General features: G+C 51.7%; 5 protein-coding genes across 5 annotated transcripts; 1 reads left to right on the top strand and 4 right to left on the bottom strand.

Moving 5' to 3' along the window:
• Positions 1-895: 895 nt before the first annotated feature.
• On the bottom strand, positions 896-3,940 carry TGME49_310710 (small ribosomal subunit Rsm22 protein). The gene has a single exon (XM_002364276.2). It carries the CDS (start codon positions 3,514-3,516, stop codon positions 1,312-1,314), a length of 2,205 nt encoding a protein of 734 aa, XP_002364317.2. The 5' UTR covers positions 3,517-3,940; the 3' UTR covers positions 896-1,311.
• A 3,167-nt stretch (positions 3,941-7,107) lies between these two features.
• On the top strand, positions 7,108-10,241 carry TGME49_310700 (serine/threonine phosophatase PP1). Its single transcript, XM_002364275.2, has 5 exons — positions 7,108-8,433; positions 8,597-8,773; positions 8,940-9,091; positions 9,186-9,320; positions 9,453-10,241. Exons 1-5 carry the CDS (start codon positions 8,019-8,021, stop codon positions 9,492-9,494), a joined length of 921 nt encoding a protein of 306 aa, XP_002364316.1. The 5' UTR covers positions 7,108-8,018; the 3' UTR covers positions 9,495-10,241.
• TGME49_310690 (hypothetical protein) lies at positions 10,241-11,594 on the bottom strand. The gene is made up of 10 exons (XM_018782639.1): positions 11,460-11,594; positions 11,340-11,409; positions 11,199-11,284; positions 11,046-11,143; positions 10,923-10,989; positions 10,817-10,860; positions 10,735-10,761; positions 10,614-10,676; positions 10,496-10,550; positions 10,241-10,441 (listed from the first exon to the last, which is right to left on the bottom strand). The coding sequence occupies exons 1-10, from the start codon at positions 11,539-11,541 to the stop codon at positions 10,428-10,430; spliced, it is 606 nt and encodes a 201-aa protein (XP_018635554.1). The 5' UTR covers positions 11,542-11,594; the 3' UTR covers positions 10,241-10,427.
• A 425-nt stretch (positions 11,595-12,019) lies between these two features.
• On the bottom strand, positions 12,020-15,270 carry TGME49_310680 (aminotransferase, class I/II superfamily protein). Its single transcript, XM_018782638.1, has 9 exons — positions 14,930-15,270; positions 14,231-14,551; positions 13,968-14,084; positions 13,617-13,748; positions 13,455-13,537; positions 13,280-13,351; positions 12,996-13,150; positions 12,742-12,895; positions 12,020-12,574 (listed from the first exon to the last, which is right to left on the bottom strand). Exons 1-9 carry the CDS (start codon positions 15,231-15,233, stop codon positions 12,527-12,529), a joined length of 1,386 nt encoding a protein of 461 aa, XP_018635555.1. The 5' UTR covers positions 15,234-15,270; the 3' UTR covers positions 12,020-12,526.
• Positions 15,271-15,716: 446 nt separating this feature from the next.
• TGME49_310670 (glycogen phosphorylase 1, putative) lies at positions 15,717-22,685 on the bottom strand. The gene is made up of 9 exons (XM_018782637.1): positions 22,182-22,685; positions 21,773-21,947; positions 21,548-21,676; positions 20,614-21,394; positions 19,619-20,378; positions 19,193-19,441; positions 18,709-18,966; positions 18,424-18,574; positions 15,717-17,243 (listed from the first exon to the last, which is right to left on the bottom strand). The coding sequence occupies exons 1-9, from the start codon at positions 22,413-22,415 to the stop codon at positions 17,239-17,241; spliced, it is 2,742 nt and encodes a 913-aa protein (XP_018635556.1). The 5' UTR covers positions 22,416-22,685; the 3' UTR covers positions 15,717-17,238.
• Between the last annotated feature and the right edge of the window lie 317 nt (positions 22,686-23,002).

Below are 23,002 nucleotides of genomic sequence, written 5' to 3'. Positions count from 1 at the left end.
TTAGATCATGTGTTTCAAGAGGTGCACATGGACTGCTGCACGCGAGTTCTGTTTCATCCACTCCCCAGAAAAAGCTTATCAATAATCCTGTCTCGACAGTAATCCATATATTACGCCTGGAACATTCTATTTCTACAATAATTATCATCTTAACTATGCTCTGTACACATCATAAAATAGAATTCCTAGGTTTATGAAAAAGTAGTTTATATGACCGGTGGTCCAACTCGTATATACTCCCCAGCAAAAGCTTATAAATAATCCAGTCTCAGAGATGATGCATATATTAGATTTCCACGTTATGCCAAGAAGGATCCCAGTCCACAATCTAAATGCTGATCTAAGGTGGTAGTGTCCAGCAATCATATTGAATTTCGTTCTGTGTATCTCCTAGGCTCCTGTTCAGTGCTTCTGCCGCCATTCGTTGACTATGGTTACCAGGCGGAACTAGGACTAGGAGAGAATATTAAATTCTTTGCCTGGAGACTTGTTTCGTCCCGTACAGTTGTAACTAAAGGCGTGTTGGATACTTACTCGAGCGGTGGAGTGACTGCTGTTAGACACCTTGAATGTCCTTGTTTGCCGGATCCGTTTTATTGTGCTAGCATGGGTTCGGAACATTCGGTGTGTCTGAGTCCATTCCAGGAACGCCTTACATTTGAATAGGGAAACCCTTCTGTACGGTTCTAGTTCAAGGCCGAAGGTGCCAACACTGCATGCTCGCTTCCTTCTCCCTACTAACGATGTGCGGTTGCGTGGTTCTGTTGCTTGAACACACGGCGTTTGGTAAAAGTACGCGTTAGTGGTATGAAGCAGTAGATAAGCTGCTAAGGCTTTTGCTGCACATAGAAGACACTCTATTCCTTTTCAGAGCAGCAGAACTCCTGTTCTTGGTCCCTGCTGCCACTAGTGGACGATATTCCTTCCCCTGTAACAGGATGTCCACGTCCCTGAAAATGAACTAGTGTTTGTTGTTTAGGAAAACTGACAGAGAAGTCCCACCTCGCAAGAATCGTCGCAGAGCTTTCCCACTAGCAAGAAACCTCAGAAAACAGCTCCAAGGAGCTCTCGCGGGAAGACGGAAGTTTCGCAGTAGCGCCAAACCTGACGAGATTCCGGGGACTGCTGAAGACAGCCACAGCTGTTAAGTTAATCACATGAGTTGCGCCGGTTTTTGTCGGTCATTGGCGCGTTGACACAAATGCTACCAAACCACAAGTTTGTGGCTTTCTAAACCCCGCAAAACATGCTCGAACGCACCATTCAGGAACGCTCTGAATCGCTGTTACAAACTGGTTTAGAACTGTTTTCTTAGTTCCCGAAGAACCTGACGAATTCGTCTTCCAAGCGTTCGCGTTCTTCCCTGGATCCGACCTGTTCGGAACCTTCACGACCCCTGGCTTCCTTCGCGCGATTTTTTGCGGCGAGTCGCAGTAGATGCTGCTGCATTTCTTCGCTGGTGTACCCGCGAGCTTCTGGCCGGATCACCCTCCTGGGAAACCTCCACAGATCTCCCCAGGCAGCCTTTCTGGCGAATTTGTAACCAGCGCCGTGCGGCATGCTCTTGCTGACGGCGACTCTCTCGAAGGTGTGAGGTCGAGCGCAGACGTCGAGAAGACAGTGTTGGCCGGCCTTCACGACGGGCATCACCACGCGAGGCCAGAAGTGGCTCTGTTCCTCCAGAGAAGCGCACTCGCCTTCCGACACGTACTTGCGCCGCGGACCCTCCATTTTCCGGACGACGAGGAACGAGAACTTGTCTTCCTCCACGTTCTTTGCCCGGCTGCCCTTGCAGTAGAGGTGGTGCGGCAGCCTGCGCACGCGCTGAGCAAAGTGGCACCAGTCTCGGCCAGTCAGTGCCAGAGGGCAAATGCTTTCGTGGGGACAGGGTGCCAGAAAGTGGAACTTTCCGACGCCCAGCTCTTTGATGAACAGCTCGCGAACCGCGTGGATGGCACGGAAGCCTGTCGGTGTGCCTCGCTCTGCCAGGACCAGAACGCCGCCGTGACTCAGGCGGTTCCATACGTTTCGCACGAGCATGTGGCGACTTTCCTGGCCGTCGACAGAACTCAGCAAACAGTGCGGCATGATTACCAGGTCCAGGCGCCGCCGCTGCCCCGAGGTCGACGCTTTGTCTGCCCCGGATGTGTCGACGCCCGAACTTTCTTCAGTGCCCTCTTCGTACAATCCCAGTTGCCAGTTGACTTTCGGCACGAACTCGGCCGTCAGGTACTTTCCGACGTTCGCGAGGTGCACGGATCTCTCGACGGCCAAGAGGTACTCGAAGCCACTCGCAGTATCGCCGCTCGCTCTCGGCTCGCCAGCAGCCGCCGATTTCCCCTCAGACGATCCGCACTCAGAAGAAGTGTGGCTGGCTGCGAGCGCCGCATCGGCGGGCAAGTCGCCGAGACTCGAACCCCAGATCTGGTACGTTGCCATGAGGCCCGCCGCGAAACCCGCCTGCAGTTCCATGACTCTCCTCGGTTTGAAGTCTGGCGCGCGCAGCTTGATTTCTGACAGAATTCTGACCAAGGAAGCGTACACGGCCGCGTACCGGTGGGCGGTGTACGCTGCGGCGCTGACGGGGGAGTGGCTTCCCATGAACTTCCTGAAAAGACGGTGCCTCCGGTCTTCAGCGAAAGCGAGTGCCTCTTGGTCAGAGTGGGCTGCAGCGGCTTCGTAGTCGTCGGCCTTTCCACCCTCTGTGTCAGTCCCGTCTTCTGCCTCGTCTCTGGGGTCGGGTGACGCGTCGTCACCGTGCGGATTGTGCAACAGCCGCGAGGGCAGCACTCTCGGCAGCTCGACGGAGGTGCGCGCAGTGAGTTTTGCCATGATGAACCGGCCCATGTTTTCCAAGTCTCGCTTTTGACTGACTTGCTTGAGCAAAACCTCGAGTTTCGTTTTCACGTCTTGTGGCACCTCCAGCGTCTTCAACCCCGTCATCGCGAGCCTGTCGAGGTACGCCACGGTCTGAGGGTCTGCTTCTGTCGAGTCCAGAATTCTGTCGAAGCGGTAAGCACGATGCATTGGAGTAACCGACCCGCGAAGCGCTGGGTTTTTTGAAGAAGTCGGTGACGCGCTCCCGCCTTCTCCCGACCTCCGGAAAGCCCCAGCGCCGCTGTTCGGGCGTCCATCCTGGCTGAAACACGTGTGTCGGCAACTCTCTGCCTGCTTCTGCCCGGTACATCTTCCCTCCACACAAGCAAACCGCGAGTCAGCCGTTCCGCCACTCAGATTAACACCTTGTGAAGAGCTGTCACCGTCGGCGCGCGTCTCGCGAGTCCTTTCAGGAGCATCTGTGTTTTTTGAAAATGAACCGGACTCACCCTGGGCACGCTCACCCGCGACGCGCCGGACAGCAGACGTGGACAGACAGCAAGAGCTCCATCTGTACAGTACGGGGAAATCCACACGGGGACGGTTTGTCGAGAACGCAGACTGCGTTCGCTGGCACGACACGGCGGATGCAATCGTCAGGGACAACTGCCGGGACAAGGATGCGGAACTGGAAGCCATGAAAAGTGAGGACACAGAAAAAGGTACTTAAGGAACGGTGTGCACGGTCTACCTACAGATCAGATCGACAAATCAAATGCGACTTTGGAAATCCATACACTTGGCCCGGCCACGCCGAGCTCCAAAGCGATCCGTGAGCGGGGTAGCATTGCTCAGATGCACACCTTGCCGGTCTCGCCGCAGATCTCCATCGATTGATGTCGTTTCGTTTCTGCGAACATTTTCTTAAGGAATATTCACATCATAGACCTGAAACAAGGTGAAAATGTCTGAAATTCCGGAACAAAAACAGGCGGGAATGCCCAACTAAAAGTCTTCGCTGCAGGAGGGTCGCGGTGTGGCTGTGACTCATGCTGGCGCGTTTGCCGTCGGGGGGGCGTTCTCGACCTCTCAACAAAGCCACCACCGAGCATATCCTTTCTCAGGACGCGATAAAGCACAGAGAAGAGCGAAGGGGACTTCGGCACCTCACGTGCGCACACATCTCCTTTAAAACTCTCCAGGATGTCGTTGACAAAGTCACACGCTTGTCCAATTCAGCGCGCGGGTGCATGCACCCGTTTTCAGCCTAGACTGCGCTTCCCCAGTCTCCCAGCACAATATCGAGGGGTACCAAAGAGCGTCTCTTTGTGGCGAGCTCAAGTTGGCTTTATCGCTGTCGACTTTATACAAAACTGTCTTCTCAGTCGTCGCACAGACAATCTGCTTCTTGAGGAGAGCGTGAACGTGGTGCGAACCAAACTGAGGCATTGTGTGTTTAGAGTTTCTCACGTGAATGATTGACAAAAACTGGGAGTCTGACGCAGAGTCGGATACCCAGCACTCTTCCAAAGATTGTGTTCATTCTTTTCCTGAGGTGAAGGAAACAGTTCGTTTCGCTGAGGATGAATCCTGTTAATCGAGACATCCAGCTGTAGGTGAGTGGTGTCCCACCTGTGTCCAGCATTGATCGTAGGGTGCCTCTATAGGTTTCATTGAATTATTGTTACGCCTGGCCAATCCAATGTATGTGTTACACTGGACAGTTCCAGCCCCTGCCACCAAGGTGGAAGGTCGATAGACGTGTTTCGTGTAGCCACGGGTTTCAGCAGATTGTATGAGCCGAGCAGATTGATCCATTACAACGGCCATCCCCGGACAGGATGCGTGAGAAGGCACCTAACATCAAAAAGAGTCTTTCTGAGGGGAAATTCATCGGTTCATTGTTGCTTTGACAGGGGCACCATAGTGAGCGACACCTCAGTGGTAGTTGGCCATGTGTAAGGCGTCTACGTAGGCAAAACGCGACGTAAAGTGAAGCAGCAGTTCGTAGACAGGTGCCGAATTGAGTCCTGTAAGAAGTGGAAGCTGACTTTTTTCAAGGGATCCAGGAAACGGCAGAACTCATCTGCTCTACAATTTAAGAACGAAGATTACCTGAAGAGCTTGAGGTCGCAAAGAACACACTTCGCGATCCTCTTGCTAGCAGATGACCAAGGGGTGTTTGTGCGAAAAAAATACGCTAGGATTGGTTGCAACGTGTGTAACGGAGCTGGGTGAAAGAAGGCCTCAGAAACTCTTCGCGGACTGCCTTGTTATCAGGCACTGCTTACACGCGAAAATCCTGTGGCTTTTACGCATTCGCGCGGCTGTGGGTCGCTGAAATGTCTGGATGATCGTGTGGTTTCCAGCGCAACGAGAAGTCACCTCTAGCGCCGTCACATAAATCACAAAATCGTGTATGCTGAGAAAGCGAACACAGTTTAGAGCTCGACACTTCTACGAGACAGTGAGCCCATTTAACTGTTAACGCCGGAGGGCGCTGATCATCGTGGCACTGTATAACCGTAATACGTCTTACCCAGAGAGAGGAGCGGCCCTAGGAACATGGAGGTACATACCTTTCGAAAGTGATGAGTCATACATCAGGTTGCTGGCTCTTGATGCGCTGCGTCCAACGCGAAAACTGCAAAAGTTGCCTTCCCAGGAAAAATCCGTCACCCAAATCGACTTTTTCCAGGTTCCAAAGGGTTCTTCGTGAAAAAATAGATACGAAGTGGGGGGACGCCGTAGAGGCTCGACAAAGTGGGGCAATGGCGCTCGTTCGATAGAAGAAAGCGTACGGCGCCTACTCACACAACGTGGCTATTCCCCGTGTTACCATCCGCTGGCCAGATTGATTGTTGGTATTCCTATATCCCTCACTTGCACGTGGCATGAATCATGTTCTCATCTTCCGAGTTGCGGAGAATCTCACTTGTGAATGCTAGTAGCCCTTGTCAGGGCCGCGCCTACAGTTGCGTAAGTCCCACATTGGGTCCTTAACGCGCAGATGAAATTCCTGCAAATTCCCACCCACAGCCAAGCACTCGGTGGTGACTTTCCAAAATCACCGCTTCCCAGCCTCAACTGAACATGATCAACGAAGCATGGAAGGTCACTGTGTTGGGTGCAAATCGCTTTATCCCGGTACCGCAGTGTAGCCGTCGTCCGTTTGCATTATGTAAATGAATATCAGTGACATTTGTCACCGTTATAAAGTGACGTAGTTATCTAAAGATCATGCGGTGCCAATGATCTCTGAGTAGGGATAGGACATCCGTAGTGTACAACCTCATTCCTGACATGCCATGGAATTGCTGACTGAACGGCTGTATGCGACTTTCCGCCTCTCGAGTGACTGCGTGCGCGACCTTCGCCGTATGTTGCCGATTTCACAATTCAGAGTCGAACGTGACCGAAATCGGGACTCAATCCATACACATTTCACAGCTATTGGCAAAATGCATATGAGAAGCTTTCGAGCCTACACACAGCCCCCGTTCCGCGGTTCGCTGCAGGCGATAACCGCTCCGAGTGTAAACGTCGACAATCGTTTTCCTTCGAGAAACGTTTCCTCACGCTAAAACACTCAAGAGGGCTCGCCTCCGGTTGACTCCAGAAGCACCAAAGCGAAGTCTCGGCTCCATCAGATCTCGGAAATAACTATTTTTTGCAACATCGAATTTCCGATGCCGTCAGCGCAACTTTATATCCATTGGGTTTTTTCGACGTGGAGGAAGTTTCCTTTTTTTGCCAGCAGCAACGGGAGCAGAATCTAGAGTATAACGGCACGGTTGCGCGTACAGTTTTTCTCTAGCGATTTCAAGAGAAGTGATGAGAAAGGAACTGCGCTGTTGGGCAGGAAAACTCCCGCAGAAGGCATGCTGAGCGCCGTTTTGCGCACGTGTGCGGGATTCTCGTCACCGCTTGTACGCCGGGGAATGGGGAAAAAGATTTTTTGGGGTGGTCCCGCCAGACATCGTCATTCACACCTGCCGTAAAACAGAGAATTACCAACTTTGTAGTGCAACTGAAGGCGTTTTGAATGCCTAAAGACGTTTTCGCGGAGCAAACTGGAAGCTTATACAATTTACGCGGAAAGTTGGCAGTATTTTAAATGTGCAGCATGGGGTCTGGAACCCTTCTCTACACGGCCGGGTGATGCAGCTGGCCGCCACCACCCACGCGGCCTGGGAACGGCCAGCAGTTGGTGGTGTCACGCAGCGCCGCTGTTCGCATGGTTGAGCAGGAACTCTCCCCTTCAGGGTGCCGCACCGGCAGAAAGGTTCCCAAAACTCTTGAAAAGTTGCTCTCTCCGCAGCAGCTCTCTCAGTTTCCTCGCGACTGGATGTGGTCTACTACTTGTATGCGGGGGAGTTTCTCTTTCGTATCGAGGTGCCGCGCTCTTGGTTCGTGTCGGGTTCGGGCGAAACTGTTGAAATGAAGGAGAGATACGAGAGGATAAGGCATCGTGAGATGGCGACCTGAGTAGTCCTGCAGTAATCGGGTGGCGCGACCTGAGAAGCGTCTTTGTCTCCCTGGTGTATTTTTCGGCGGTCCTGTCCGTCGTGCCTTCTGACTGAATTTTCTCTCCACCTAGGATCCATTCTTTCGTTTCCTCTCTCATCGTTTCAGTCTCAGTCCTCCGGTATCATCCAGGGCCATGTGACGGTCCGAGGATGGATTGCATGTCAGCAGTAGGAGCAGAAGCCACACACTCTCACAGCACTGAACCGTATCCCCCAGAGAAGAATCTGACAGTTTCCATCAGTCGCAGTCGCCAGAAAGGGAGAATATGTTGTTCTTCATATTACACAACCCGATTTAGGGTTTTTCGTTGAGGTTCCACCGGCTTTGCGCATCTGCGGGAGAGTGTGCGTTTTCCCTTCTGCCTGCTGCCGTGACCTCACCCCTTTTCTCCACCCGCTTGCGCGGGGGCATTTCTTCCCGTCTTTCTACCCTTTGTTTCCCCGAAAGTTTCTCCGCCACCCTTCGCCGTTGTAGTTAAATTTGTGCCTCTCAGGTTTCGCCAAAGCGCGCATGCATTCGGCAGTGGCTGGTGTCCGCATTGTATCACATGTAGATACGTAGATACGTCCCGCATGTCGGTTTCGTCCGAATACGTCGAATGATCGGGTCTTGTATCTCAGCGACGTGTTTTCGTAGCATCGATCTGTCCTCTGTTCACTGAAGGCGTCAAGATGGTGTCATTAGACGTCGATGTCGACGCCGTCATCAGCAAGCTCTTGGAAGTCCGAGGAAGCCGACCGGGGAAGCCGGTGCAGCTCACAGAGGCTGAGATTCGAGGCCTCTGTCACAAATCTCGGGAAATCTTCATCAGTCAGCCGATTCTGCTGGAGCTTGAGGCCCCGATAAAGATATGCGGTGATATTCACGGCCAGTACTACGATCTACTACGGTTGTTTGAATACGGTGGTTTTCCCCCAGAAGCAAATTATCTTTTTTTAGGCGACTACGTTGACAGAGGCAAACAGAGTCTGGAGACTATCTGTCTACTTCTAGCTTACAAGATCAAGTATCCCGAAAACTTCTTCCTGTTGCGTGGCAATCATGAATGCGCCTCCATCAACCGGATCTACGGCTTCTATGATGAATGTGAGCACAAAAAGCGTCAGCAAATGCACATTTTGACACGCGGAACCGTTTGGATAATTCTGGACTGCAGTTTTGAGTTTGAACCGGTGATGGGTAGTTAAGCTACGGCATTGCATAGAGTTCATTTCTGTCGCTCGCTGAGGCCGTCCGTTTGTGATCGCAGGCAAGAGACGGTACAACATTAAACTTTGGAAGACATTCACGGATTGCTTCAACTGCCTTCCTGTGGCAGCCATAATCGATGAAAAGATCTTCTGTATGCATGGTGGACTGTCGCCGGAGCTCAACAGCATGGACCAAATCAGAAGGATTGTCAGGCCCACTGACGTTCCTGATACAGGTACGCAAGTGAACCGAATGCAACGAAATACTCAGGGAAGCCAAATCCTAGTTTATCGACAGTCGAGGACAACGGCGGGGCGGGTAGGGGACAGTGGTGACTACATGGCAGAAAGAGACTCCTGCCTGTAACAATGTGGCGTTGTGTTGGTGTGTTAAATGTACAGGTCTTCTTTGTGATCTGTTATGGAGCGACCCAGAAAAGGAGATATCCGGGTGGGGCGAGAATGATCGAGGAGTCTCGTTCACATTCGGGCAGGATGTTGTCCACAACTTCCTCAGAAAGCATGATCTGGACCTCATATGTCGGGCTCACCAAGTAAGTTTTTGCAACTACAGTTCTAAAATGTAGAGGAGAAGCTGTTCTGGGGTCGGATTCATTAATAACCTGTGTTCTGCGTTTCTTCCCTCAGGTGGTAGAGGATGGCTATGAGTTTTTCGCGAAACGTCAATTGGTTACGTTGTTTAGTGCCCCTAACTACTGCGGAGAGTTTGACAATGCGGGTGCAATGATGAGCGTCGACGAGACGCTCATGTGTTCGTTCCAGGTAAGATATGTTTGCAAGTCGTCTCTGTTGTCTTGAAGAAGACGCACAGACTGCCGGCAACTCCAGTTTTGAATGAGGTCGCAGCGATTATTTTTTATGTTTCTTTCCTGTGTGTTGTTCGTGCGTATACAGATCCTCAAACCAGTGGAAAAGAAGAAAGGCATGGCCAAATAAACGACGGAGAGTGCCCTCGGGAATATCTTTCGTTATAAATACGCTGCAAAGATTTTTTGCTTGCATCTCTTATTGGCATGCGTGTGTTCTACATTTCTGTTTCTCGCGTACCGCTCGATAAAAATCAATGCTCCTGGCAGCGCACTCTGACTGGCGCTGCTGCTGTGGAATCAAGGGCCACTCATCCTCACTTTGTAGCGAACCCGACGATGATGCAGTGCCTACATCCGTAAATCGGGGTCATTTGTCCTCTTCAGAGTTTTCCGGCTTGCGGGTTTATCTAGTGTCTTATTGTCAGCTTTTAAGCCACTGAATCCCGGGACGTGGAGGTGTGGAAGGGAGCCGGGGGAGGGGGGTGGGCGTTGGCTGTCGATGTGTCTGCTGAGTTTTCGGGCTTTATTTATATGGACGTCCAAGCTGTGGCTTCCTGTTCCCGGAAACGGTCGACATTAGTGACGTCGTTTTACTAAGGGAGTGTTTTTGTCGGTTCAGGAAGTTGTCTTGAGCGCAAGGTTGATACGAAGTCTTCAGCGCGACAGGATTCGTTCTCAACAACAATTGCTAGGGGACTACCTGTTATCCAGACCGGCTCTCCGATTATATCAGATGCGTCCTTTGATACGTCATTGCCACACAAGAAATTTGTGTGGGTTTTTTCCTGCAAGCGCCACGAGAAAGCCGTGTGACGAAGCGGTGGAACTATCGCTCTGGGCGTCAGTGCCACGGGTTAATACGTAAATTCCGGCTCAGCACGAAGTCGACTTGAAACGGAATGGTTGCCACTGGCAGAACGCACGTTGTTTAGTAAGGTTGAGTGTAGACCATGAAGTAACACTGTACAAAGTATTCACTGATTTGGCCGCTTAGGAACGTCGACAAGTGCGGCCGGACCCCGCATGCAGTAGCTGGTTCACAGTGTCTTCATGCATATGCTCAGTGTTGCAGGTCTAGAAAGTATTTGCCAGCCATTTGTTCGCATGTGTCCCGCAGAAGGTGCTTACCGTGCAAAAATGATTTTGCGCGTCCCAGCAGACCTTTTGGGTATTCTTTAGTCGCCTGCAAAGAGTTTTATAGACTTGATGCCGCTTGTACTGAAAGACTACTCTAAGGAAAACTCACATAATTTATTTCTGCCTCATCGGCCTTGTAGAAGGCTTCCATTTTAGCGGCCTCTTCCTCTTCCTGTATGGAGAGAAAGCTACAGTCAATCTGCGTATTCCGCAATAGCCTATGTATTCACCTTCCTTAACATCTTCAGTCTCTCTGCCTGACAAGAGCACACTCAGTGAAAGTTTGAAACAGACGAGGAGGTAATACCACACCGGATCAGTTAAGGAGTCATCTTGTGTTTTCATAAGTGAGTTAGCTGTGTCAGTACATGATGGTCGCACTGGTCGGGATGAATCTCCGCATACCAATTGGTGGTACCTTCGGTGCCCATCGTTTGCGCCTCCAAAACCATTTTGTCGTACAGATTATTGAAACTCATCATCCGCTGCGAGTGTTAACGAATGGGGTAATGCTTCTGCAGGTCTGAAAGGACGTGAGTACCTTTGGAGCTACAATAATCAGGGGAGTTTTTTGAGCCGTTGTTGCCGGTGCCCCTGCGGCGCCTTCGAGGGGTACGGCTCCCGCAGTGCCCGGATAACCTTAGATTCGAGCAGATGTGGGTTCCTCTCTACTTCGACTATCAAAAGTGCGTACTTATACCCATTTGGACCCCAGAAACTGCAGAGATTCCACTTGCAGCCTGCTCCTTTGCTCCTGCTGTTTGCAGCTGTCGACGTAGCCTGTTTCCGATGGTTGTAAGAGGAGCTCAAAAAGTAAGAGGTTGACCTCTCCTACTCAGCGATCTCCGCATTAAGTTTCTGTAGTGCTTGCGCTTGCGCAGCAACTTCACTTTGGAGTGGAGCCTCTACAGAGAAATGAACATCTATACTATGCCCTTACAACGAGTATCCGTACCTGCTGCTGCTGGCGAGAGCTGGATACTACTTCTCAATGAGAGCGCAGCACATGCAACGACTGCAACGGCAACGGTCTTCATTTTCGCAACGATCCCGTGGAGATGAGTGAGTGAAATTTTTCGATACAACTGACAGTTTTGGCTCCTCGTGTCTGCGAAGTGAGCTTTTCTGAATGCTGTGTCCGTACACTTTGTCTTGTGACCCGCGCTCAACGGGAGGCCTAAGTCGTACACGGTGGAATGACGTGGCTTTCGCCAAAGTGCACGTCACCATGAATCGTGCTCACATCGTTTCATTCATATGTACTTCCAGATGTTTAATAACTGAAGGCGCGGTAGCGGTGGTATTGCGGACAAAGCGTCGTATCCGGCCTTGATCTACCAACCGTTACAGAAGTCGCAGTCGCAGTGTCGCATGTAAGCCGCATATATTCGTCAGTGCCGGTGGGACTATAGCAGTGACCTATTTACGTGTTAAACGTCGATACGCGCGAACCATCGATATACTTGGATGCATAGCAAATTATCCTGACTGATTCTTTGCTTCTTCTCAATGCCATGTTGTTTCCTCTAGAGGAAGGGTGCAGTTGCCGTTCTCTCTCTACCGTGCCCAAGGCCGACACTGGAACCCATGAATCGTTGGACCTCTGTTGTCAGTACCAGCGTCTAAGGTGATATGCGGCTCACAGGGAGATGCTCCTGACTGCGGTAGAGCATCGCTGGCGCTACACGCAGCGCCCAGTGTTGTCCGTAGAAGTTCTGCTCAACCGCCTTTCTCACACGACCAACAAAATGCGGCGTTAGACATCACAGGAGTGACGATGTTACGTAAGATTCGAATGTCGTGCGGGGCTCGCCCCCTTACTTCTACCGATCACTGTGTAAAGGTAGGTTTCCACCATCGATTCATCGTACGATCTTACGATCGCTGACAAATAATGTGGAGACTAAGGTTGTACAGACATGGTGCAGTTGACCACCGGCTGGAACGTCAATCTATCTGGCTGCATCCTTCCGCGCCAACGCTTCCTGATTTTCAAGTCTGTTGATTTTCAAAGAAAATAATTTAAGGACTTGAGAGAGGCGTGCGCAGAGCATCAACAACAATGGCAGCCTGCAAAACGCAGCGGACAGCCCCAGATGGTGTGAAAGGCCAGAATTCTGGCCAGCGTATCGAGACTGTGCTCGAAGAGGTTCTTCACTCATGATTTCGACCTTCGCATGTGTCTGTCCTCGTGCAACAGTCCCTGTCCACGTGCCTGACTTATCCCTGTCACTCACCTCTTTCGGGTCACGGACAGCTACGCGTATGTATGTTGGCCTCTGGTAGCCGTGTGCTCCCCAACGTATTGGCACACCTCTTGTCCTGCATGTTTCCACGTAGAAGCGTGCGGCGTTGGAACATTTCGTGTCAATCCATACGAACGGCAGCCACCTGCAAAAACAATCCACAAAGCAATTCGCCCAATCATAGTTTTGAGACGGCTGAAACGCCACATCCTCGCCAATTTCTGAAGCCACAGAAGAAAGCTCACTTCCGCCCTTTGATGTCCCATTCAGGTCGGATTCCTTGAAGTGTTTTGCGGAACGCATCGCTCCATCGTGGCGTTAATTTCCACGTTTCGCTCATATAGTCATAGTCCTTCACCACTTCCGATAGAAAGGCAATCGCTAGTGTGTTAAGCGACCACTGTTCAAAATAAACACAACACGGCGCACAAATCTTCTGGCAAGCCAATAGATCAGTTTCACCTTGTTGGTTTCACAGTGCGGATGAGGCACCGTCAATCACTCGCGCGTTTAAGCATGTCGACCCTACCGGAACCTGATGCTTCCGTATCCGCTTCGCCGCTTCTGGATGAGGCGCCAAAATAGAACCAACTCGAAGTCCCTGCCGTGGGGGCATAATCACACATCACGACAAGGACATATGCTACTGAGCATAGTAAGGATAGTAGTGGGTCGCAGTTGGACAAAGCCGAGAGACTACTTACGGGGCACGCCCAGATCTTCGTCCAGGAGTGTATTACGAATACTTTGATTCCGCGTGTTTCGTACAGCTTGTTAACCCAGTCCTCTGAGAAGTGACAGTAGATAAATCAGAACTTTGTTGTGGTGTTCGATGGCATCAAGCGTCGCTATGCAGCTCCACGCACCTTGGTTGACAAGACTCTGGGAACGCCAGTTTGGTCCAAACCAGAAAATCATTGACTCATCTACCATCACTGTGACTCCATTTTTACGATCTTCGATGAACCTTTTCATCGCCTCAATTTCCATGAAATCGCCTGAAGGCACGAAGTCATTGACGCCATGCTGATGACTGTATCAATTCTGAGGTAAGTAGCTATGACGGATGAGTCTTTCGCAGAGGTTGGACGTGCGCAGATAACAAGAATGACGACGCAAACCGTGAGTGAGGGGAGACCGGCCAACAGTTAGCTTGTTTCTTCAAGGATGCTTTCAGTTGCTTTCAAGCCAGGCGCCTGTCCACTACGGCAACTCACCCGTAGGGTTGCAGGGGTTGACAGCACAAACAAGTTCTGCCTGCTTATGATCTTGCAGTTGGAGTCCATTATTTGCTGCGGACCTCTCGTATTCTTTGTATTGCACATCAGTGGGGCCTGAGGAAGCGAATTAACTAAGGCACATTTGCATTGGCACCGACTTTCGGAGGTTTTATCAGAGGTGCTCCATCGGTCTTTCCACAAAACATTCGCGGAAATTATTGACTGCCTCCCCGTGAAGCATGACTACTTCGGAGACTTGCCTGGGCTCCAGGTTGAAGCACAAGAGAGCCTTGTACACAAATCAATGAGCTCGCTGGCTCCGTTACCGAGAACAAGCCGTTTCTTAATCCGCTCAATCTCTTTTTCGTTAATATCCGTTCGCTCTGCGAAAGAGCGTGGCTCGCCCCGAAGGAAAGTTGCGACGCCCGAGCATGCGGGCTCATGGTCACAGCTCGGGTAGTGGGAAACCTCACGAAGTGCTGCAGCAGCGACTTCCAGAGCCCTCTTCGGCGTGCGGAGACCGTTTGTCGTGACACTGAAATCCTCAACGAAGTTGGACATATCCCTCCATTCTTGACCACCTGCACGCCCCAGACATCCGAAAGAGTACCAGGAAACGTCATGGATGGCAAAACGCGGAACACATAAAAAAGCATGGCAACGCCAGGCCAAGAACAATGGTTCTCTGGAATAAGATCTCCAGCTGCTCTGAACAGCTATTGGTGATTTAACCGGAATTCATTTCATTCCGGTAGAACCATAAAGCGGTCGAATACACCACTCAACCTGAATCGGTCAATCTAGAGTCGACCCTCCGGAGCACTACATTCGCGACTTTCGTTGTTCAGTAGGTGCTCCGCGTGCCTATGTTTTATGGGAAAGGCAGTTTCAAGGCGCGGATGATATGTTGCCACGAAAATACTTTAGCTTCAAGAAGTGACACGGCCACAAGCTCGTACCGTGTGGTGTCTGCGTTCCCACATCCCATCTTGCACTGACGCCTTCAGTTGCGTCGGGGAACGCCATCTGCGCGGAACACCGTAAGTTACCGGTGTTAGAGAAAAGAAATTGGTTACCACACATTCCATCAAAAGGCAGACCAGCTCCACGAGGACAAAACGAAGGGAGGAGAGACGGAGGCAACCACCACAGCATGACTGTCCAAAAAGTGTGATGCACGCCTTTGCATAACGGTATTGTGTCAGTCTTCCGGCAGCATGAACCCAGGCAAACTCCCATCGTTTCTTTCGGGGGCGTGCGCATAAGGACGACGCTTTACGTCTATGACATTCACTCATTTCATCTTTGGAAACAAACCCGGCAGCCAGGTACAGACATTTCGACCCAAGTCCCTAATAAGAAACCTACTGAGAGAAGCGCATACGACCGATGGTGTCTATACTTTCAGACCTCTGCCGAGTGTACACCTTCGCGCAGCCCAAACGGTCCGCCATTGCTGCACCGATGCTCTGACCCTGTTCTTCTGCCGGACATCGGCAGAAGCAGTCCTTGCAAAAGATACATGCAGGCAAATCCCCTGTATCCGAGTTACCGAACACACGAAAACCTAGCAATACTGCCTGTAGACGAGCGGCTCCCGAGGGGGGACGCACTGCGTTAGCCGGGACTCTTCGAGTCACCAGCTGGAACCGCCTTTTTCACTAGAGCTGTGTCAGGTTGTTCCACGCTCATGTTCAACCTTCTGCTGGTACAGCAGTATTTTGCCCGTCGTTCCTAGAGTTCAAGAACGTGCCAGTAACTGGGGCATTTTGGTTGGACAGTGATACCGATTACCCACACATCGCTCAGCAAAGGAGTTGCATCCTCGCATGGCTGTATCCGAACCTTTCTTCATGTCGTTGTATCATCGTACCAGGTTACTGCAATTCCTAAATGGTCCAGACCTCTGCCACCACATCACTGCTGGGATGATCACGCCTACTTCAGCACACGGAAGAATGTGCCGCCTGCACTGCGGCGGGATGATACATTCAGTGTCGTCGGCCCCGCTGGAAACATCACGAGTATGCCCAGTTAACTGCGAGCGTCATCGGTATAAGCCTCTTAACTGGCTGCCAACTGTGGCATAAAACTGAGCGCAAAAAAATGCTGAGGAAACTGAAATAGTATGCTTTCACACATGTTGTGATACCCATGGATCCCCGCACCTTTAGTGACCAGATACGAAACTTCGTCACCGCCGAAACCAACGATCACACGTACATTCTGTCAGAAAGGATCCAGTTGGGTCGCAGTGCTTTCTATGACTCATCTCCGATGTCCGCATTCACGTTCTTCAGTCGGTTTGAGCCGATATCAAAGAAAACCACCACTCCCACACAGCTTGCCTTCCTTCGGCCATCAGCGACATTCGGTGTCGACAACCGTTGACTGTTTCCACGGTTAAAACATTTATCAACCGACGTCCGAAGCTTATCGTTACTGTATGAAAGAAGTGCCGAGCCTCATCTTGCAGCTCTGGATGTAAGACCGTCCATTCAATTCAACTGGCTTATGTCAAAGAACAAAGTTGTGACAGTGTGAAACACCTAGCGCTGTGAACTATAAATCCCGGTTTGTTACTAGGAAAACTGCTTGAGCCAGCAACGAGCAGATTAAAACCTAGGGGGCCGCCGACACGTAATCACGGCTGAATGAGCACCTATATCGAATGCTTCGCATCAAACCAAAGTTGTATCACACTGCGTAGCTTCAGGAAATATGAACGCGTTGTCTCCGTCAAGGTGACCATGGCTCTCAAGCTCGTTGCTTCACAGCCCCACTACGGTTCCAGCTTGCTGCTTTCCTACGTTACATATCAGCAGATGCACGGAATTCTGACACAAATGAAACACCGAATGCCTGTGCCGGTTTCAGAAACTGTAAATGATCAGTCACTGGCTGATTCGTCCCATGCCGAAGAAGGTCCGCAGTGTCAAGAGAAACGCGACACTCCTTCCTTTTTCACAAGTATTTACAACCACATCCGATCCGCATCACAGAGTCACAGAGGAGCTTCTCCTCCGTCTGACTATTCAGCTCCAACTAGAGCACTCGCCACACGGTAATTCAGAGGCACCACGAGCAATCCCGTGCTCGACGCCTTGAAACCTATCATCCTGTGACAGTCTGCTTGTGGACCACCTTTACGATAGAGAGCCTTTCCCCGATAATGTATTCAGGCGCTGGAGCTCGCTCTCCGTACACCTCTCAGCTGCCTCGCGTGTCTTAAGACGACACATTCCTCTCCATAGCGGTGACGGTTAACTCACGCTGCAGACACATTGATGTCAAGAAACAGCTCGCTATAACTAACTCTTGGTTACTGTCCACACGAAAAAAGTACCTCTCTCGACCAGGGCATCGTCACACTGCCACCTTTGGCGCCCTAGCGATGGCGGAATGTTGGGCATCTGGTACTGTTGTTCACACATGTGAATGCTCCCTCTTCCAATGCGGAAGAGAGATGAAGACGAGCGTTCCTTGCACAGGACGCACTGCACTCCGCTGGACTCACCGGAGACGCACGATACGCTCGACTCCTAACGAATGCACACATCCTCATTTTAAAATCAGTAGACACCCATCTCGCCTTGCCTCTGTTAGGTCATCGGCCATTGAGCTTCGGTATGTGGATACCTGGGAGGGCGTGTACACCTCGGCATCCCCCAAACCACCGTCCTACAACCTTGTGATTACAAATCAGCGGCTCTACAATTGAGCTACAGCAAAAAAATGTCGCACTGTCGCAACTGCTGTAGACCACCCTGGGATCAAAAAAGTATTGTGTATGGTAAGATTGAGCGTGGACTATCGAATGAAACAATGTGTTAGCCCAAGATAGCACCGACAATACCATAATTGAAATGTATGCCAGTAGGTATAAACAGACACTCGCCTAAGCACCGAAGTGCGCTCTCGCCTCTCTCCCACGCTCGTTTCCACCATTCACTAACTGCAGTAAAACACTGCCAGCAAGGCATGGGCAGCCCCCATTGTCTACGCCGAACGCCAGGTGAGAGGTAACTTCCCTTGGGATAGCTGAACACTGTGTGTGCGCTGGAACTGGCTAAAAATGCGACTCCACAGAAATCATCGTGCGTCCTCCGAATCAGGCCACACTTGCATGATTTCAGCAGAAGAGTAAGCGTCATGCACGCGGCATGCGTCAGTTACAGCTGAAAAGTCGGAGACACTCTCGACAGCAAGAATTTACGACAAAATATCCGCATCGAAGCCATGATCGGTCCTTGACGTGGCGGTGACTTGCGTCGATCATCCACCCCCTCAACGAAAAAAAAAAACATGGTACTTCGAATGCACGCGACTCTCGAAACACATGTAATTAAAAAGATGTCATACGACACCACTGAGTAGAGATCAATTCCCTCTAGTATTTTTGACGGTTTTATTCATCGCTTTGATTTGTGAGACTTGGAAGAGACGGCAGTACCTGAGACTTTGTTTGGGATGTCATTCGCGAAAGATCTCATTCTTTGGAACTCATCCGGAGGGGGACGTTCACACGGTTCGATGTCCCAGACCTCGGTTGCGTATTCGCGCATGCAGCGATCCGTAGAAAATTTGCCCATTGAAGATGCGGCCTGTAAGACCCACACAACCAAACTCAAGTCTTGCTTAAGTTTCGACTGGTCATCCTGAACACACGAAAGGGTGGGAGAATTGCCCTGTCCTACCGCCTTGCTACGGCGACTTGACACCCTATCTACCACCTTACCTTGATGGAAAGAGTGGTCCACTGCTCGACATCCTTGTAGGTCTCGTCCACAACGTGCTGAGCCCGGCAGTAGTCCTGGAAGTCGTGAATGAGGAGATAGAAATCACCGTTATGGCCGTAGCCGTTGTTGCAGAGCTGATCCACTATTGCAACGAAGTCACTTTGGGCCTGTCCGTCCCCACAAGCCAGCTTTCCGGAGCGGATGAAATCAAAGACCTCTCTGAGTCGTCCGTCGATGGGGTAGTTCCCGTTCCGCGCCTGAAAAAAAGACGAAAAATACGAGCACTATGTGTGTTCGCTCTGCCGCAGTGTGGATGCATCCATTCTCTACGCTCCTGCCGAAGATGCCACGCCACTGGACAAAAAGAATACGACGTCCAAACAGAACGACCTGAAGCACTATCGCGAAACTTACGGTGCTCCTGCTCCAACACATGCATAAGCCTCCACTAGAAAATGTGAAGGTCGATATTTTCTGCAGTACCTGTTCACGGATCTTTGCCACTTCGTGCTCTCTGGCACCGAAAATGAACATGGTGTCATCGCCGCATTCCTCGCGAATTTCGATGTTGGCACCGTCCAGCGTTCCCAGGATCAAGCCTCCATTCATGACGAACTTCATGTTCGATGTGCCAGAGGCCTCTGTGCCGGCCGTCGAGATGTGCTGAGACAGGTCGCTTGCCGGGATGATCACTTGCGCATGCGACACGTTGTAGTTTGGCAGGAAGACGACCTGTGGCGAAAACACCCATAATCATCACCAGACGTGGAACACCGAACTAGGAATTTGCGGGCCAGAGACACGGACGAAAGCCTTGTTTTCGAAAAGACAACATCGAAATCGAAACTTGGGGCCTGGTCGCCCCTTGGGCTGAAAAGCTGTGACTCGACGGATACCATCACGACTCACCTTGAGATACTGGTTGACATCGGGGTCGTTGTTGACGACCTGAGCGATGTTGTTGACCAACTTGATGATATTCTTTGCTGTGAAATAACCCGGAGCCGCTTTGCCTCCAATCATCGTCGCGCGCGGAACGACGTTTTCTCTCTCGTGGGGCGACATCTTCTTGAGGGTGAGGTAGCGGTGCAGAGTGTACAGACAGTTGAGGAGCTGGCGCTTGTACTCGTGAATTCGCTTCACCTGAATATCGAACAGCATGCGATCTACATCAAGCTTCACGTTGCATCTCTGCTCCACCCAGGCGGCCAGGCGCTTCTTGTTCTCACGCTTCACAGCGCGCCACTCCTTGCGCAGTTGCGGATCATCGATGTGATTTTGGAGGCCGGCAACCATGTCGAGCTCCTTCAGCCACGAGTCGGAGCCGAGCCAGTTGCTGAAGAGGTCTGCGAGTCCGCGGTTCGCGCAGTAGATCCAGCGCCGGGGTGTCACACCGTTGGTGACATTGAGGAACTTGTTGTTGAAGCCCTGTCGGGAGTAGAACTCGACGAATTCGGGGAAAAGATCCTTCTTCACGAGCTCCGAGTGGATTGCGGCCACGCCGTTGACGTGTCGGCTTCCGATAACCGCCAGATTGGCCATGCGGATACGTTTCTCCTCGCCTTCCTCATAGATCGACATGCGACTGATTTTATTCCAGTCGTCCCCGAAAACGCCGCGGACTTCGTTCAAGAAGCGGAAGTTGATCTCGTTGATAATCAGAAGATGCCTACACGCGGCCACACACGAGTGTTGGCCACACCCCGTGAGCCCACGCAGCAACACTCTCCTCCGCTTCATCTGCCCAGCTCCCATACCACAGTGACGCAAAGCAACATGTCTTGATCTCTAAACAACCTCAGCAACAGGAACCCATGTTACGCTCAGCTATTGACCGTCTGGATCTTCCAGCGTCACCTCCCAAGGCTCTCTCTGCAGCAGCACTTTTCGCGGCTGTGCCTTACCTGGGCAGCAGCTTGCCGATCAACTCGGCAGACCACTTTTCGAGGGCCTCCGGAAGGACGGTGTGGTTTGTGTAGTTGAAGATCTGTTTGGTCAGATCCCACGCTTGTTCCCACTCCAGGCCTTCGACATCAAGGAGAATGCGCATCAGCTCCGGAATGGCGATGGTCGGGTGCGTGTCGTTCAACTGCATCTGGACCTTCGACGGGAGGTCGTTCCAGTCCCGGTTAGACACCTTCTTGAAGCGGCGCAGAACGTCTTGGACCGTGGCACAGACAAAGAAGTACTGTTGCTTCAGACGCAACTCCTTGCCTTCCAAGGTGTTGTCGTTCGGGTACAGCACCGCGGAGATCGACTCCGCACGCTGGCGCTCACGCACCGACTCCAGGTAGCGGCCGACGTTGAAAAGGTGGAAGTCGAACTCTTTGCCGGGTGCCGCCTTCCACAGACGCAAGTTGATCGTGTTGTACGTGTCGAACCCGGGAATCGGGTTGTCGTATGCCATGGCCTGAACGATTTCGCCTTCGACCCATTTGCTGCGCATGCGGCCTGTCTGCACGTCGCGGTACTCCTTCACGGATCCGTAGAAGCGCACTGCGTAGGTACAGTCCGGTCTCTCGATCTCCCACGGGTTCGACATGGTCAGCCAGTAGTCTGGGTGCTCCACTTGGCGGCCGTTGACGATCTTCTGCTCGAAAATACCGTAAGTGTAGCGAATGCCATAGCCCCAGCATGGGAGATTCACAGTCGCCATCGAGTCGAGGAAGCAGGCAGCCAGACGCCCTGAGTCGCGGGAAAAGACAAAGAAGTCACACGGCATGGCCGAAGATGCCTTGCGCCTTTCACGGAGTCAAGCGCGCGAACGACACACATTGTCTCAGCACTCCAGAAACCTCTCCCCCCAAGACTCAGACCCGCAAGTTTCCAGGTGCTCACCGAGGCCGCCGTTGCCGAGCGCAGGATCGTGCTCGAACTCGTACAACTGCTCTAGGTTGAAGCCCAGCTCCGCCAAAGCCTTCTTGTAGTTGTTCTCAATATCCAGGTTAACGAGGGCATTCTGGAAAGCTGCAGAACCACAGAACACAAGTGCATATTGCTTTCGTTCACATAATCGATGTTAGGGTCTCCGGTTCCTACCACTGCGAACTCAGTTACACTTACCGCGGCCGAGGAGGAACTCAAGAGACAAATAGTATGCCCTCTTGCAGTCCTTTTCGTGGAAATACGCGTTCGTGTCGTTAAGTGTCTCAATGAGACGGTCACGGACGGAGAAGGCTGACGCACGGTAGCACGACTCTGGATCGCAGTTGAAGCGAGTTCTAGCGCAGGTGTATTCCTGCAAAAAAATCGGGACAAAGTTGTGCAAACTACGAAGTCTCGACAAGCGGGTGCATGCTTCCCAACACGAATTCTGTCCGAATGCCAGAAAAAATGCCAACACATGCCAGTAAACACTGCCGATCACTGAGCACGACTGCCGCCGCACTCGCGCTCCTGCTGCTCAAACAGAAAGGGCAGACACGGGTCTACCCAAAGAAAATGCGGCGATCCACCACGACTCTTCACGCACCACATGGTTCACGATGCTTCGCTGGATGGAGTGAATATCCGAGCTGATGTAAGTCTCCATGAGCTTCCAAAGCTTCTCCTTCTTCTCATCGGCGTGAGGATCTTCCTCGTTGTACATGCCGGGGATTGCACGGGGCACTGCTCCGGTCAGCTTGGAAAATGACGCCTTTCGGCGCATTTCCCAATGGTACGACGAGTCATTAGCGAAAACGTTTTCGTCAGCGGCGTTCGCCATTTTCGTTTCTTCCGGGTGTGCGCTGCAGCGCCAAAAAAACCCCTGAGTAAGACAGCTGCACGGACGCTGGCGTCAAAGCGGGAGAATATGATGCACTTGTTTCCCACGAAACCGTCGAACGGTGTCATGTAAACAGAATCCGCAAACCACGGAGAAAATCGGATCTACGGCTATAACTATACGTGCCGCACAGCCTATTGGTCTTTGGAGTGCCAAACGATCCAACTGTGTTCACCGGTCAAGGTGGCAATCGGCTACCCGACGTTCTCCAGTGCATTTTCTGGCGAGAAGCCGCGGGTCACAGCGGTCAGTGTGTGCGACTGGGACGCAAGCTACACAACGCTGTCCCGGATGAGATAGGACGGCAACGTGGAGCGACAGCCAGCTGGTGAACCGTCCCGTGCCCCCCCTGCTTCTATACGAAGGCCGAACCGCCGCGATACCACTGCCTGATAGACCACCCTCCTTACCATGTCAGTGACACGGTGAACGACTGTGCTGTTCGCCACAGCAACCCAAGAAGAGATTTCGATGTCAGGAAGTGGCATTCACGATAGTTTTCTGGCCCATTACCGCGTTGCTAGGAC

Source organism: Toxoplasma gondii, chromosome XI (assembly GCF_000006565.2).
Source record: "Toxoplasma gondii ME49 chromosome XI, whole genome shotgun sequence".
Taxonomy (NCBI): Eukaryota; Apicomplexa; class Conoidasida; order Eucoccidiorida; family Sarcocystidae; genus Toxoplasma; species Toxoplasma gondii.
Note: the sequence above shows the minus strand (reverse complement) of the source record. Positions and strands in the feature narration are given on the sequence as shown.